Source organism: Parasteatoda tepidariorum, chromosome 5 (genome assembly GCF_982258835.1).
Source record: "Parasteatoda tepidariorum strain Cologne lab strain chromosome 5, Ptep-v5.0, whole genome shotgun sequence".
NCBI lineage: Eukaryota > Metazoa > Arthropoda > Arachnida > Araneae > Theridiidae > Parasteatoda > Parasteatoda tepidariorum.
In genome coordinates this window covers 5,724,419-5,741,759 of record NC_141759.1, presented here as the reverse complement: position 1 = coordinate 5,741,759, position 17,341 = coordinate 5,724,419, and the positions used below count along the sequence as shown (strand labels likewise).

At 31.0% G+C, this 17,341-nt stretch overlaps 1 protein-coding gene across 1 annotated transcript in view; it reads right to left on the bottom strand.

The window, feature by feature from the left end:
* The window catches only part of LOC107436174 (uncharacterized), a 108,872-nt gene extending 97,372 nt beyond the window's left edge, over positions 1–11,500 (bottom strand). The window contains exon 1 of the mRNA XM_021146764.4: positions 11,359–11,500. Coding sequence (XP_021002423.3) covers positions 11,359–11,426 — 68 coding nt within the window. The 5' untranslated portion in view covers positions 11,427–11,500. The remainder of the gene's footprint in view (positions 1–11,358) is intronic.
* Between the last annotated feature and the right edge of the window lie 5,841 nt (positions 11,501–17,341).

Genomic DNA, 17,341 nt, shown 5'->3' with positions numbered 1-17,341 from the left:
GGTCTGAAAACTATCTGGGAAATAGGGTCTGAAAACTATCTGGGAAATAGGGTCTGAAAACTATCTGGGAAATAGGGTCTGAAAACTATCTGGGAAATAGGGTCTGAAAACTATCTGGGAAATAGGGTCTGAAAACTATCTGGGAAATAGGGTCTGAAAACTATCTGGGAAATAGGGTCTGAAAACTATCTGGGAAATAGGGTCTGAAAACTATCTGGGAAATAGGGTCTGAAAACTATCTGGGAAATAGGGTCTGAAAACTATCTGGGAAATAGGGTCTGAAAACTATCTGGGAAATAGGGTCTGAAAACTATCTGGGAAATAGGGTCTGAAAACTATCTGGGAAATAGGGTCTGAAAACTATCTGGGAAATAGGGTCTGAAAACTATCTGGGAAATAGGGTCTGAAAACTATCTGGGAAATAGGGTCTGAAAACTATCTGGGAAATAGGGTCTGAAAACTATCTGGGAAATAGGGTCTGAAAACTATCTGGGAAATAGGGTCTGAAAACTATCTGGGAAATAGGGTCTGAAAACTATCTGGGAAATAGGGTCTGAAAACTATCTGGGAAATAGGGTCTGAAAACTATCTGGGAAATAGGGTCTGAAAACTATCTGGGAAATAGGGTCTGAAAACTATCTGGGAAATAGGGTCTGAAAACTATCTGGGAAATAGGGTCTGAAAACTATCTGGGAAATAGGGTCTGAAAACTATCTGGGAAATAGGGTCTGAAAACTATCTGGGAAATAGGGTCTGAAAACTATCTGGGAAATAGGGTCTGAAAACTATCTGGGAAATAGGGTCTGAAAACTATCTGGGAAATAGGGTCTGAAAACTATCTGGGAAATAGGGTCTGAAAACTATCTGGGAAATAGGGTCTGAAAACTATCTGGGAAATAGGGTCTGAAAACTATCTGGGAAATAGGGTCTGAAAACTATCTGGGAAATAGGGTCTGAAAACTATCTGGGAAATAGGGTCTGAAAACTATCTGGGAAATAGGGTCTGAAAACTATCTGGGAAATAGGGTCTGAAAACTATCTGGGAAATAGGGTCTGAAAACTATCTGGGAAATAGGGTCTGAAAACTATCTGGGAAATAGGGTCTGAAAACTATCTGGGAAATAGGGTCTGAAAACTATCTGGGAAATAGGGTCTGAAAACTATCTGGGAAATAGGGTCTGAAAACTATCTGGGAAATAGGGTCTGAAAACTATCTGGGAAATAGGGTCTGAAAACTATCTGGGAAATAGGGTCTGAAAACTATCTGGGAAATAGGGTCTGAAAACTATCTGGGAAATAGGGTCTGAAAACTATCTGGGAAATAGGGTCTGAAAACTATCTGGGAAATAGGGTCTGAAAACTATCTGGGAAATAGGGTCTGAAAACTATCTGGGAAATAGGGTCTGAAAACTATCTGGGAAATAGGGTCTGAAAACTATCTGGGAAATAGGGTCTGAAAACTATCTGGGAAATAGGGTCTGAAAACTATCTGGGAAATAGGGTCTGAAAACTATCTGGGAAATAGGGTCTGAAAACTATCTGGGAAATAGGGTCTGAAAACTATCTGGGAAATAGGGTCTGAAAACTATCTGGGAAATAGGGTCTGAAAACTATCTGGGAAATAGGGTCTGAAAACTATCTGGGAAATAGGGTCTGAAAACTATCTGGGAAATAGGGTCTGAAAACTATCTGGGAAATAGGGTCTGAAAACTATCTGGGAAATAGGGTCTGAAAACTATCTGGGAAATAGGGTCTGAAAACTATCTGGGAAATAGGGTCTGAAAACTATCTGGGAAATAGGGTCTGAAAACTATCTGGGAAATAGGGTCTGAAAACTATCTGGGAAATAGGGTCTGAAAACTATCTGGGAAATAGGGTCTGAAAACTATCTGGGAAATAGGGTCTGAAAACTATCTGGGAAATAGGGTCTGAAAACTATCTGGGAAATAGGGTCTGAAAACTATCTGGGAAATAGGGTCTGAAAACTATCTGGGAAATAGGGTCTGAAAACTATCTGGGAAATAGGGTCTGAAAACTATCTGGGAAATAGGGTCTGAAAACTATCTGGGAAATAGGGTCTGAAAACTATCTGGGAAATAGGGTCTGAAAACTATCTGGGAAATAGGGTCTGAAAACTATCTGGGAAATAGGGTCTGAAAACTATCTGGGAAATAGGGTCTGAAAACTATCTGGGAAATAGGGTCTGAAAACTATCTGGGAAATAGGGTCTGAAAACTATCTGGGAAATAGGGTCTGAAAACTATCTGGGAAATAGGGTCTGAAAACTATCTGGGAAATAGGGTCTGAAAACTATCTGGGAAATAGGGTCTGAAAACTATCTGGGAAATAGGGTCTGAAAACTATCTGGGAAATAGGGTCTGAAAACTATCTGGGAAATAGGGTCTGAAAACTATCTGGGAAATAGGGTCTGAAAACTATCTGGGAAATAGGGTCTGAAAACTATCTGGGAAATAGGGTCTGAAAACTATCTGGGAAATAGGGTCTGAAAACTATCTGGGAAATAGGGTCTGAAAACTATCTGGGAAATAGGGTCTGAAAACTATCTGGGAAATAGGGTCTGAAAACTATCTGGGAAATAGGGTCTGAAAACTATCTGGGAAATAGGGTCTGAAAACTATCTGGGAAATAGGGTCTGAAAACTATCTGGGAAATAGGGTCTGAAAACTATCTGGGAAATAGGGTCTGAAAACTATCTGGGAAATAGGGTCTGAAAACTATCTGGGAAATAGGGTCTGAAAACTATCTGGGAAATAGGGTCTGAAAACTATCTGGGAAATAGGGTCTGAAAACTATCTGGGAAATAGGGTCTGAAAACTATCTGGGAAATAGGGTCTGAAAACTATCTGGGAAATAGGGTCTGAAAACTATCTGGGAAATAGGGTCTGAAAACTATCTGGGAAATAGGGTCTGAAAACTATCTGGGAAATAGGGTCTGAAAACTATCTGGGAAATAGGGTAGTATTAGTTTGGTCAGGAGAGCGGCTCAAAATTTGAACCCTTTTAATGTTAATTTCACGTTTTGCGTATTGCGTTTCATCTCCAGAACTTTTTTAGCAAATTGAAATTTTTTTTTCACACAGTTATTAAATTCGTCTATTTAAAGATAATTTCATGCAAAAAATAATTTTTAGTAAATATTTATTGTTTTTTAGTGTTTTATTTAATAATAATCGAAAAAATTTGTTTCGTAAGGTATACAATTTTTTACCTAATTTTAAATGATATAATTTTACACGGCAAAATACAAAATTTGTATGTAAATGGACGAATAGCTCCTAAAAAAAAAAGGGAGTTTTAAAAAATAATTTTTTGTCCCAAGATCCTGAGGCGTGACCTGATCCAAGACCCTGAGGATTCAGTCCTGAAGCATGAAATTCCGACCATTCAATCAAAAGTTATTTTGTGTGGACAGTTTTTTTTTCTTTGCGCGCTGTACTATACAAGATTCGATTTACGAAAATATCACTGTGATTTTTATTTAGAACGGGTTATACCCCCCCCCCCCCACTAGTTCATTTATCAACCAACACGGTTGCTACAAACATTTTTTTTCTTGGACGATACAGAATATTTACATCGAAATTAAAAAGACATTTTAATCGGAAGATGCTAAAATGCATATGCATCTACGGTTTATTTATTATATTCCTGTTTAATATTTGGTTACTAAAATGTCTTGTTCATCAAGAAAGTGATTGTGTATTAAAAGGGAAAAAAGTTTTTTTAATGGCCAACTAAACAGGGTTCAAACGCATCTGGAAAAATTTAAAGAATAGTAGTGATATTAATATTAATTTTTCGATATTATTGTATGTGTAGCTACCAAAACATTTTATTATCTTAGCAAATCTATAAAGATCCAAAGGTGGCAGATGTAAAATTTTGTTTCGATAGAGGAAGCAAGAAATTCTCAGCTTCTTAATAACAAAAATGATACCAGTTATTAATATTTTCCAGATGCGTACGAACCCTGACTTTAGGAAATATGCACGTAAAAGTTGCTAATTTTTATGTATTTTTATATATTTTTCTTTATTACTCACTTTCACAATTTTCGTTTTTCTATGTAATTGTGTTAACGAGTTAACACATATTAGTCAACATGACATAAATTCGTCCTGTTATTGACAATCATTAACAGCCAAAACAAAAATTCGTCTTTTATAATTTGTAGTAAATAATAGTTTATAAACTGAGTTTTAATTTTTGTTTTTCTGAAAAAATAAATAAATAGTGGTAGTCTTTATTGACTACCACTATTTTTTCTTGATTCTAACATTCTCTTAAAACGTTTTTATTAAAAAGTTGTGGTAACTACAAATAGTTTATCCATACTAAATAGAAGAAAAAAAATATTGTTACTACCAATATTTTTTATTTTCCGTATAAAGAGCAGAATTGTAGTAGTTAAAAAATGCTGATATTTAGTCAACGACAGTATTAATTTTGGGCAGATATAGAGACATGCCAACTGCTCCGGATTCGACAAAATATTTTAAAAAAAGACGATAGAGAGCTACAAACCAAATTTTGCAGATTTTAGGTTAATTTAGAAATTTTTTTAAAAAGCTCAACACAGCTTACTCTTACCAAGTGGCGTACCACAGAAAATTTTAATTTTTTAGAAGTAGTGGTAAATGATAACCCTATAAATCAAATTTACTAAAACAAGAATTATACATATAAAGACTATCACTCGAAAATATTTACCAGCCATCTGGAGCAAGTTGGCATGTCGTATCACTAGTTTGTTCTTAGTTTAGTAAATTTGATTTTAAATAATTATGATCACCACTTCATATAAAATAAATTAATGTATGTTAAATTAATGATCTACTTCCCTCTATTTTACAATTCCTGCTTTAGTTCGCAACCACTGTGAAATATCTGTTGTAAAATAAGTATATGTTGGAAAAACTGACAGAAACCCCCTGTAATTTGAAATGCGAGAAATAGTTTATTACTTCTGTTAGAGACAAGATTACGAAGCCTTGAATTTCAGACAGCGTTAATATTTGATGCTAAAGATTCCTCAAAAGTGCTGAAGCGACAAAACTAAAAATTAATAAGCTCCTTTTTATGCATCACCTTCAAAACGGATTGCAGAAAAAATGAAGGAGATATTCAAAACGCATAACTAAAGCACTATGTCAACACAAAACAAACAACCCAAAATATTCTTCTTTTTTTATATATATATTATTTGAGAAATGCCTAATATATTCGATTTTGAAAATTTCGAAGAAACATTTTTTTTCTTTTTCAAACCTCTAGCACTGTGGTTCTCAAATGGTGTTACACGGAACCTTTGGGTTCCGTGGAAAGAGTTAAAGAGTTCAGGACTCTTTTATTAACACGAAATGATTTTGGGACTTTTAATTGAATTTAAATCGAATTAATAAGCCATTATTTATTTAATATCCCAGTTTCCTTCAAGAAATTATTCAGATTGAAGTACCAACAAAAAAGAAATGGCACTGTTTTAAAGAAAAAAAGAATTTTTTAATGACAATTTATTAAATAGATAATGAAGAAGAGTTTCCTATAAAAGAAATTACATTCGTATTTTTCACTGGGCTTTGAAATCAAACTAAATTTACCAAATTTTCAAATAAATTGTTTACAAAACAACCATTTTCAACGAAAAGCATTTTAAAGAAAATCATAATTCGACTTATTATAGTAGTTTTCAGTTATATTACGTCAAAAACAATTTCAGTACTAAACTAGGGAAAGCTCCAGAACTGCAAATTTTGCTGTAGGACATAAAATCTAGTTTAAGATTATAAAATGATAAGACAATTAAAATAGTTCATCTGATTTTTTTAAAATTTTATTTTATAACCAGCCTTGAACAGCCGACCTAATTCTAAGTTTATAGCTATCAATGTTCATTTCAACAGCTGTGTAATTTTAAACACAACCCAGAAGACAAAAGAACTTCCAGATCAAGCATTGTGACAAGCTAGCCTTCGTGAAAGCCTTTTTGTCAGTACCAACTCTCATTTGCGTTACATGGAGAGGAAAACCGTGACAACCTCCCGCGGTTAGCCTACAGGCAGGAAGAACCTAACCCATGATCCGTCTACCACTGAGGACATTTAACGTCAGCACTGTGGTCGGTGCGACACTGGTGTGGAATTCAACCAGCCATCGCCGGGATTCGAACTCGGTTCACCTCTTTGGGAGGCGAGCATTCATTCCCCTGAGCTACCTTGACAAAAATTTGATCTTTTGCAAATTTACTCAAAGCTGTTAAAAAGTCTTACCATCAATGTTTTCGATGCAATCGATTGAGAGAGACCGCCACGTTTCAGATTTAAAGTGAGTTAATAACTAAACAGCAATTATAGTTACACACTGTATTTATATAGTTTAAAATTAAAGCAGTGTCTTACAGATCATTTTTTAAAACGAAATATAACCAGTGGCACACTGTACACTAGTAAATAATAAGCCGCGATTTAACTCTGACACACTAATCGAAATAAGTTCACCATCTTCGGTATAGAGAAAGACTCGTTATTTAATATTTTTTTATGGAGGAGACGTTGCATTGGAAATCGCAAGGGGCGGGTTAAGCGTAAGCGGGGCCCTGGGCCAATCAAATTTTTGGGGCCCTCGGATTAATTTTATTTCTCGTACGTTTCTTATTTACTCAAATATAAAAGTATTTATACATCTTTTCATTTAAGAAAGCATATTTAAAATTGAAATAAATAATAATAAATTAAATCTTACTTTATTTTGTTAAATTAAAACTAAAAAAAATTATCGTATTTTATTAATATATATTTGAAATTGTTTTTTTTAATCATTGTTTTTCTTAATTTTCTTAAATTTACTTTCTAAAAAATTTTTTTAAGGGGGCTTCTAATTATTGGGGGCCCCAGGTCATGGCCTAGTCTGGCCTAATGAGTAATCCACCCCTGGAAATCGCTATTATGACCGATTATTCATATAGCTAGTGAATAAAGGTAAAATAGCACGAGGGGAAAAAGGAATCGAATCCCTAAGTCATGAGGTATCCCTACGTAGACCATGCACAGAGGGACCAATATTTGGATAGATAGATTTCCTAACATTAATCCTAAAATGGCTTATATATATACGGTCAATATAAGGACTATATTTGCTGAATAATGAATATATAATATCCGGTGAATCTGACCATTCTATAAATTGCCGATATTGGTTGTAAAATGGCAGAAAAATATCGGGTAAATCGGATAAATCTATATCAGGCCAATATCGGAAAAATAACGGCCCTTTGAAACATTATTCAGCCATGATTCGTGAATATTTTTCCATAGAGGATACAGCTTATTTTGCTGCTAGGGGATAGTAAATGGAGCTGTTATTAAATATGCTTTATCAAAAGTAGCAACAAATAATTTAATAAATTGAAGAAGAAAAACTAAAAAGTAGCGTTAAAATGCAAGGAATTTAAAATATTTCAACAAATTCGTAATTTAGGCACATGATAGATATGTTCGTTGTCAAGAATTCGAGAAATCATCAATTGCCGCACATTGTTCGAATCTTGGATCTAAATTCAATTTCGACAATGCCAAAACTATTTTTCCTCCAGTCACATCAACTTATCTTGAAGCCCTGGAATTTTGTTTTATTCATATGGATGCTGATTCCCGTGTTAAAGACATTACTTAACAAGTAAAAATGCATTTTACCCTGATTTGCCCAGCTGTTTTTTTTTTTTTTTGTTCTTTTTTTTTTTTTTTTTTTTTTTTTTTTTTTTTTTTTTTTTTTCATCATCTTCGTTTTCTAGCTCTGTTTTTCACCTTTATTTTCCATTTTTTTTGGTGGCAACTTTACGTTTTTTATTACATTATTTCGTTTTTTATTACTTTCGTTTCTTCTCATTCACGTCTGGCTACTCTTGAAAATGGGTGCCTGTTTTTGAAGCGCTTGAAACATGTTAACTGTTATTTTCAATTTGTATATTTTTGAAGCGAATGAAGTTTTTAATAAGATAATTTCTTGGGATTATTTATTTAATATAATGAGTTTACTTTATCTGTAATAATAATTTTCCCACCTTATTCAGTTTTATCAGGCATACTGTACTGATAAATATGCTTCCTGAGAACAGCAGTAAACCAGCGACTGGTTTACATGCAAATTATTGTTTCAGATACAGGGCTATCATGTAGAGTTATCATTATTCTATAATGCTTTACCTTTCTCTGTTTGTTATCATTTCTCTCACCCCCTTTTGTACAATAGCTTTACATGATCGATAACAAGGTTCTCACGGTACCTTAAAATGATAATGAGGTAAATAATCATACAGCATAAGTCCGCTATAACGATAATTCATAATAGAAGTTGAAATTGACGTTATACTCAAACTCCCATATTTAATTTTTAAATAGAGTGAAGGAAAGAGACGAAAAATTTTATAGACATATTTACCTTTTCCTTTTATTTTGATCAATATTTTCTATTTAAAATATTTATCTAGTCAACACCTTCTATAACTGAAATCCTCCACACGGTTTTTTATAGGTAGTCCGATCAGACCACTATGAAAGTTAGCCAGTTTACGTAAGAATCATTATACGAAAGAGCCATTTAATATAAAGTTTTGTATAAATACGAAAGTAGTAGCAAATATATGTCTAAAAATTTGTCCAATTGATGAATATGATTGGTTTGTCTTACTTACTAGTCAACCAAGACAGATTCAATTCTCAAATATATATGATAAATTACTCTTAATTACTTTTAAAATAGAATTTTGATTCACGCGCAGACTGGTTCACTTTTTAAATTGTCTGCGCAGACGACTTATTTAAAAAAAAATCGTGTGGAGGCTTTCTGATGTAGGAGGTAATGACTGTGCTTGACTACAGGTTGTGGACAGAATTGCGTACTCTGTGTACTTCCGGCAAAAGGTGTTGAGAGTTCTAACAAAAATTTCCAAATTATAATAATTGTATAAAAATGAGTGGCTAAAATTACAAGAAGGAAATGATCTTCGTTTCTCTCTTTACTGCATAGACACCAGAAAGAAATAAAAAAATGTCTTCCATTTAAAATTTCTTCTCATAATAATGCAAACAAAACTGCAGAAGAAAAAAATATTTTCCGAAGGAAAAATTTTTAGTAATAACGGAACGCTAGCAATTTTTATCTTGTTATAAACATACAATATTTGCATCCATAATATTAGATTTTAAACAGGAAATTTGTCGCTAAAATGGATTTGTCTGTAATATGCCGCAATCGAATTATGTCGAATGTATTAAGCGAATAATAAAAATTAAAATAAGTTAACTTTAATGCAGAATTTTTATTAATATATTTTTCATGCTTTTTTCATTATTTTCTATTAGTTTTGGTCAAATTAAGGGGAAAATATTATATTTGGCATTTTAATAATTTATGGTTATGGAATACAATATGAAACACAGGTCTCTTTTTCCGCGTTAAAGGTAAAATATTCCAAATACGGCTCACTTCCAAGAAATAATTTTTCGAATTTACTCATACTTGCAGTTATTTAGATCTAAGAGAAGCACTTATTCATCATGGATATTTCTTTAATTTACAAAGTCGATTGTTGATCACTTTTTTCTATATGAAAAAAAAAATTTTTTTTTTGGAACTTTATATTTTAGTACAATTATAATTCCGACAATCTAATATATTTTTTCGTAACTGTCAGTTTGTTTTTGCTTTTTTTTGTATATAATTAATAATATCAAAATATATTTTTGCTTGTAATTAGAGGATCAGAAAAAGTATACACCGGCTTGAGGCAATACAATGATTAGACATCTTATCCAACGGTTCTAAGGATCGTTTTTGGTGAAAATTATCATAGTTTACATATTGTTTAAAGATGTTTCTGTACATTGTGTTGTAGAAATTCTGGAAACTTAAAAAAAAAAATTCTTATTTTGAAACAATACTAAGAAACCATAGTAGTAGTAGTTGATTACACCCGTAGTAGTTGACAGCCATTTGATATAAATATTTATCTGGAAAGAATACTTAGACCCATTTGATGTAAATAAATGTGATATTTGATGAAACCTTCAAAAAAAGTGTGATTTTTGCAGATTATTCATACGGTTAGAAAGATAAGGAACATCATTTTAACAATGAAAAAAAGTGGTAGTACATTACTGTATCATTATCAGGATTTATTTAACGGAAACTTGTTTTTTTATCAGTTTTAACACGTTAATAATATAAATATTTATCTGAAATAATAGTACAGTTCTTCTTTTAAAACTAAAGAGGTAAGCGACCGAAAAAAAGCTCACATAAATGATATTTATGTTATCGATCAATTATACATTGTGATGAACGATTCTCCAATATCAATTTCACGAGTAAAATAATTTAGTTAACAGTCTTTATCTTTCAAACAAAAATTTCATTTCAGCGAGATCAAATAATGGAAATAAGCAAAATTAGCATCGTTGTGTACTAGAAGTATAAAGTATAAGAAGTATCTGATAACAAATTTTGTGTGACAACACACTGCAACCATATGTGTTCTTATCAAAAAGTCCATAAAGGTATCAAAATGTCTAAAATAAATGAGAGTATATGGGCAGTCCCTTATCTTTAAAAATTACATAGAAATTAAGATTCAGATAAGCTTCGAAGGGGTAGACAGATAACAACTATTGTCACTCAATATTAAGGTTGAGTCACAAATCGGGTTTGAAGAGAACGTTTTTCATTTAAATAGATAATAATTTGCAACCTAAACGAACCCGAACCATATTTTTTATATTTGATTAAAATATATAATTTCGAAAAAAATAATTAAAAATATTTTTTTACGAAGAATTTTAAGATTCTGCTCTTAGCTTTATAACCATCCATGGATTTATACTATTTATGAGTCACCATTTCTTACATTTTCAGTCATCAGTTGCATACCTGAGAATGTAAATATTTTTAGAAGCTGTTTAATTTTTGGATTTTGGAAATTAATTTATAATTAACTTGTATATGTATTTAGCTAAGTAATCCATAATTAATGACATTTTAAAGATAAATCAGAGGTTAAAAAGCAAATATATCCTCAACTGATCTTTATCAGATAAAAACGAATAAGTTTCACTCTTACAATTTTTAAGGAATCAAACACTTAAAAAAAAAAAAAAAAAAAAGAACGATAAATAATTATGCAAATAATCATATATTTAAAAATAATGAATGGTTATTAAAGAAAAACGAAAGATTTTTTTTTTAAATTTTAAAGATTTTGCTTATATATGCATTTATTTACTTAATTTATTTTTATTTCTTTATTTTTTAAATGGTAAAATAGTAATAAAAAAATTAACTTACGCTATCCACGGGATGCTCATTTTCGATCGGCGACGCTGAGTGAACACCCCCTTCTGATCACTTACCATTTTTTATGATTGTTCTTACCTATTGTGTCAAAATTATCTATCAAGGAGGGGGGGACGGAGAAACAAAGTAGATACACACTACATAAATCAAAATATTAATAACTTTATCAGATAAACAATGAAAATACTTATCAGATTTTTAAGGTAAATTTATCTAAACTGATGTTATTTAAATGTTTGAAACAAAGTATTTTCTATGCTAAAGTTCAGCATTATATTTAAATTATTCAGGGAGAGTATACATGTTTCATTTTATTTTTAAAATATTACAAAAATTTACAATGTGTTTTGATCGGATACCACGTGTTATTATTATTTTTTTTCAGTTATAATTATTTTTTTAAAATGTGCCTGTAAAAAATTTTTTTTTAAAATCAGCGGTAATTGGGTACTTCTAGAAAAAGAACACGATACACGCACATGTGACCTATGACGTCAGCTCCAGCTGATCGTTTATAAACAAAATGGCGTTAGAGTTGAGCTAAATTTCTCCACATAAGTTAGAATGTAAATTAACATGAAGTTAATTAAATACGACGCCGTATCGCTCATCGAATTTGTTGAAATATAATTATTTCTCGTCTACGTATTTTACTTAACTTAGATCCATTATTTGTTTATGCATTTTAGTGTTATGTATTTAGTTTGTTTTGAGTACCTGGCAACTTCTACGCACAATTAGTTTATGTTCTGCATGGCTTCATGCCTGTCATTGTGTTAGGTAAGAAATATGTAATTAAACAATTGAAATTTTTGTAAAAGAATCTTTGTGTAAGAATATGGAATGTGTCATTAAAGAGAATTGATACTTGACGGGCTTGGCTTACACGATATAGAATAGAAAGAACAGTTGTTATCGTAAGCAAATGCCACGTTTCTACAACCAATCAAAATAGATATACCCACACTACGTCACTTGCAGGTATCCCTTTGAAATAAAAGAAGAAAAGAGTGATCATGTATTCCGAGGCAAAATTAATGAGAAAGTGGTACTAATTCGTTTAGAAGAAACATAAAAATCGCCATACTATTATTAACACAAACGATTCTTAATTAATTTAGGAAATATATGTAAATTGAAATTTTTAAAAAAAACAAGAGTATTAGTACTTACTCGCTTGGAGAAACCGTAAAAAAAATTGCCATACTATTATCGACGACAATGATGCTTAATTAATGTTGGTGAAATGCATTAGTTGAAATTAAAAAAAATTAAGCAGTTTGCTGTAATTGAAAAATTTAAAATAAGCTATGTATATTCGAAATTCGATTAAGGGAACCGAAGAAAATCGTTCTACACAGGTGACGTTTAATTATTATGGTACTGTGTACTACTGGTATTATGGTAAATACCATTATTATGCTAAGTACCAGCAGTACATAGTACTATAATAATTACCATTTACCATATTGTACTATTGTTATTACGGTAAATACCACTGGTACAATATGGTTAATGGTGCAATTTTGATAAGAGTTCTACAACGGGTTCTCCATTGTTTCAAAAAGTATTTTTCCAGTGGTAGCAAAGATAGTGTATTAATATTTAAATGAATTAGAATTAAAAGAACTTTTTTACACTACTAATTTTAAATATTTTAAACGTAGCGTTTAAATGGTCGGATTGAAAAATGGTCATGCTCCTAAGTCCTTATCAAATTCCTATTTAATTTTTTTCCCTTCAAAAATGTATATTCGGTTTGCTGCCACAGATGAATTTTTTTCGCATAAAACTCAAATGTTGAAGGGTTATATAACCGTTGACATATGTCATAAATACCAAATATACTAATATAGGTATAAAATATTATAATGATAATTTTGCCCCTCGAAAGAGATATGTATCGGAGAAAATTGATAATGGTAAATTTTGACTATCATAAGTTGATCATTGATGATCAGGTTTGACTATCCTGAGTTGAGCGAGCAATATCATCATGCCAACTGATGATAAAAACAGTTAATCTCTATTCTGATGAGAGGAACTAAGATAAACGAGTTTTGCTCAGCTTCATAACAGAAAATCATGAGAAAGGGTGACAAATTAAAATAAGTGGAAAATTTTATAGAAAAACGTAAACATTCTCATCAGGAGGCATTCTTTTACAGCGAAATAGACATTTAATAAAGAACAATTATCTCCGTTAGAAGTTAAGAGTTATTCTTTTTTTAAATGGAATTTTGAAGAATAACTACCATTTTCCCCCTGTTTTATGTATTGGAATACACTTAAAAGAATCATTTAACTCAAACATAAAAGTTTTATTATTTCGTAAGAAAACTATTTCATTATATGGATAGGGGATCCAAAATATTGAATACACAATAAACAAGTAAATAATTTATTTCAATTAATTTATTTATTAACTTATAAATTTAAAATTTGATTTAAAATCATCGATCTGATATTGTTTGAAACTGAAATGTTTTGACGATTATAAAATTCCATTCTTTATGAAAACTGATATCACTAGATGTAAATTTTTAAAAGTTTAAGCATCTATCTCGGTGCTTGTTAATCACGTGTGTTTTAAAAAGAGTATATTTGGCATTTTGTTACTGTGTCAGAAATTGATTTAGTTATACAAAAGATTTCTAGTGATCAAAGGGATTTTCCTTGTCCATTTTTTTAAACAACTATTTCGTCATTGGTCGGTCAAGCACATCTTTATTTTTTTCCCTCAACATAAATTCGGTGAACATTTGAGGCATAATTATGCCCCTGATAGTGCATTTGTCTGTTTGTATTAACAAGACACAATATTCATAGTACATAAAAAAAAAAAAAAAAAAATAGGGTATTAGGTCTCCATTTAATCATTATTTTTTAATATTCCGCCAACGATTTCTTAAGTTATTATTCAAAGTAGACAGAGATCAGAATTTTCCATTGCTATTTATACATCACTTAAATGATGAGTAAAACAAGAAATAAAGGAAACATGTAAAATCGTTGAATGCGGTATAAAAAAATTATACTAGCATTAAGTACCAAACGGGTAAGCCCCAGTTCGCTAGCGCTCAACAACCCCGATGATTGCTACACAGCAATTGCTGTTTCTTGGCATAAAACAGTTGAAATTATTCAACTAAAAGTATATATACTTAAAAAAAAAATACATGAGACTAATAAAAAAAATAACAAAGATAACATAAGAAATTCATTTGGATTGGCACAAAACTGGTATAAAAATAGTGCGTGGAGTCACTCCGCGCGGAAGAAGTTAAACTTCGCAACCTGCGACGCTAATTGTAGAAGAATCAGCAGTCGTAGTAGGATCACTAGCTCTATTCAACGACTCTTTTTCCTGCTCCGCACGCTTCCGCTCTCTGTAATCACGGTAATATTGTGCATTTTTCCCTCGTGGACCTCTTGAAACAGTGGAAGTGCTTGTGGTTCGTCTCGCCCTGGAAAATGTATTAATAATGTATGTGAATGCTTCATAATGTAATTTCAGAAGAGAAACAATCAATTGATATTCACAAGAGACGTACCTTGACATAACCTTAAATCCGTCACATTGTCCGTGGGAATGTTTTCACTCATTTTTTACAATTGTTATCCACTAAATTTGAAAACAAAAAATACTACCCTATTAAATTGTATGGGTATCAAAACAAACTAAAAAAATATTTATAGAAAAACAATACTTTTATGACTTTTATTATTTTTATGCTAGTGAGAACCAAAACAATATGGAAATGAATGAGGGAAAACTGGGTCCTACCATGTGATTTCTCGGCCAATAAAAATGTAGCGTCAAACGTTTAACGCTACCTTGTTGGAAGTCGCATAAGAAGTATAACTTCAAAAAGCTTTTGTCCCGCCTCTTCCCACATCCGAATATTTTTCCCTTACGATACAATTAAAATCTATTAATAAACATGAGCCATTTTTCTAAGTAATCCTTTTTTGAAATAACATTTAAAATTAAATGTTTATTGTTATATCAAATTTGAGGAGTTCACAACTGTAATTTAATATTTTTGCATTCGTGAATTTGTGAATAAAGTTATGTTCTAAATCATTTAACGAATCTCTTTAACAGTAATTCATAATAGTATATTAAATTTTCACCAAAAAATAATAATTGTAGAACGGTTAATAGGATCAGACACCGATTTAATTAATCTTAAATTGTAACGTAGAATTACGTTATTCTAATAATAGTAATGATAAAAAAATCCTCTTAATTTCTTAATTTAGAAAACAAACAAAATCAAAAACACAATAATAATAGTACAGGTAAATACCTTTAAATTAGGGATGAAAAAACATTTCTAGGAAAATAATGCCTTTATGACTTACATCAATTTTATAATGACAAGCAAACATGAAATTAATGTGGGAAAAAACTGGATCTTACCAAGTGATTTTTCCGACCAATAAAAATGCACCGACAACAACGGAAAACTGCACCATCATTAAATTTATATTTATATTTAGATACAAAACTGTCAACTTTTGCTAATTTTCAGATAGATTTTATATTTATGGGGATGCGAAGTTTCAGCTTTATACATTATACTTTCTAGAAAAATCCATTCACGATATAAAAATTTTTAATGTTTAATATTTCTAGTCTAAATTTCAGTTTGAAATAAAAAAATCCGATTTTTCTTTAAAAAAAACTTATTTTTAATGTAAAAAGAAGAGCAATTTTTTCTAATTTTATTTATTTATTATTATTATTTTTTGTTCTGGTATCAATATGTGGGCTAGTAGTATGAAATATCAAAGTGCTATCCTAGGTTGAACATACGTTGAATTATAGGTTAAAATGATCGGGTCAATTGGACATTCATATTGGGTGTTTCTTTACGAGTGTCCTCTGTTTATATTTTTATAATACCTAACAAAACTGAAAATAAAAGAAGCATCGACTGTTGTGGGTCAAAAATTAATAATTAATTGAAGAAAAACCAAAAATGATACTAAAATTTGATAAATAATTATTCAAGAAGGCTAATGCATGAAAACATCAAAACCTATTTGATTGCTGAAGGAAGCAAAAATGGAATCTATTTGAGACACTTTCAAACTCTAACAGGTAATTTAACATGCTCTGTACACCCGTATTTCCTGAGAGCGACCCACAATGTGAACTTTTTCTCTTTATTTTTTATAAGAAAATTAAATATATATATATATATATATATATATATATATATATATATATATATATATATATATATATAGATCAGTCTGAATACGCTGTGTGAATCTTTTCTAGGCTGAATATAGTGGCGGAGGACAAATCTATAAAAAATCAGTGTGAACAGTGAAGTGACTTAATATCGGGTTACTCTTACAATGTTATACTGGTTAAATAGCTGTGACGAATGGCTGAAAAAATATAATATGAACAAATCTTTGGCTTAATTTCTCCTGAGTAAATCATACAAACTCTTTATTTGGTTTAATCCTAGGGAAGAAGACCCAAATCATTATAAGAATGAGTATAATTTGTACAATTTTCTTTACAACTAGAGGTAAGTAGGCAATTTATTTATGTCGCATGGCCTGCATTTTTTTCTTCTTGTACTTTGTAGTTCTTTTTGTAGCTGAGCTGAGCGAAAGTTCTCTTTCAGTTGGAAACATCCTCCTTTTTCAGAAGAAATATTTGCTAAGAAGATCCATTTAAAAAAGCTGATAGCGCAAAAGTACCATCAAATCAATGATGTGAGAAATATAATCATTACAACTTATTAAATCTCTCGTCTCTTCTTCCAAAGAAAACTGATTAACTACCAAGAATAAACCATAGTTACATTTTTGCTTGTCCTCTATAATAAAACTTTTTTTTTTTAAGCCACCCAATATTGTTTTAAACATTTTCGTAGATTAAACTTTTGGCTGTGCTAATGCCCTATTATTAATATCCCTCTGGCTTCCTCTTTTTCCCCACGCTGAG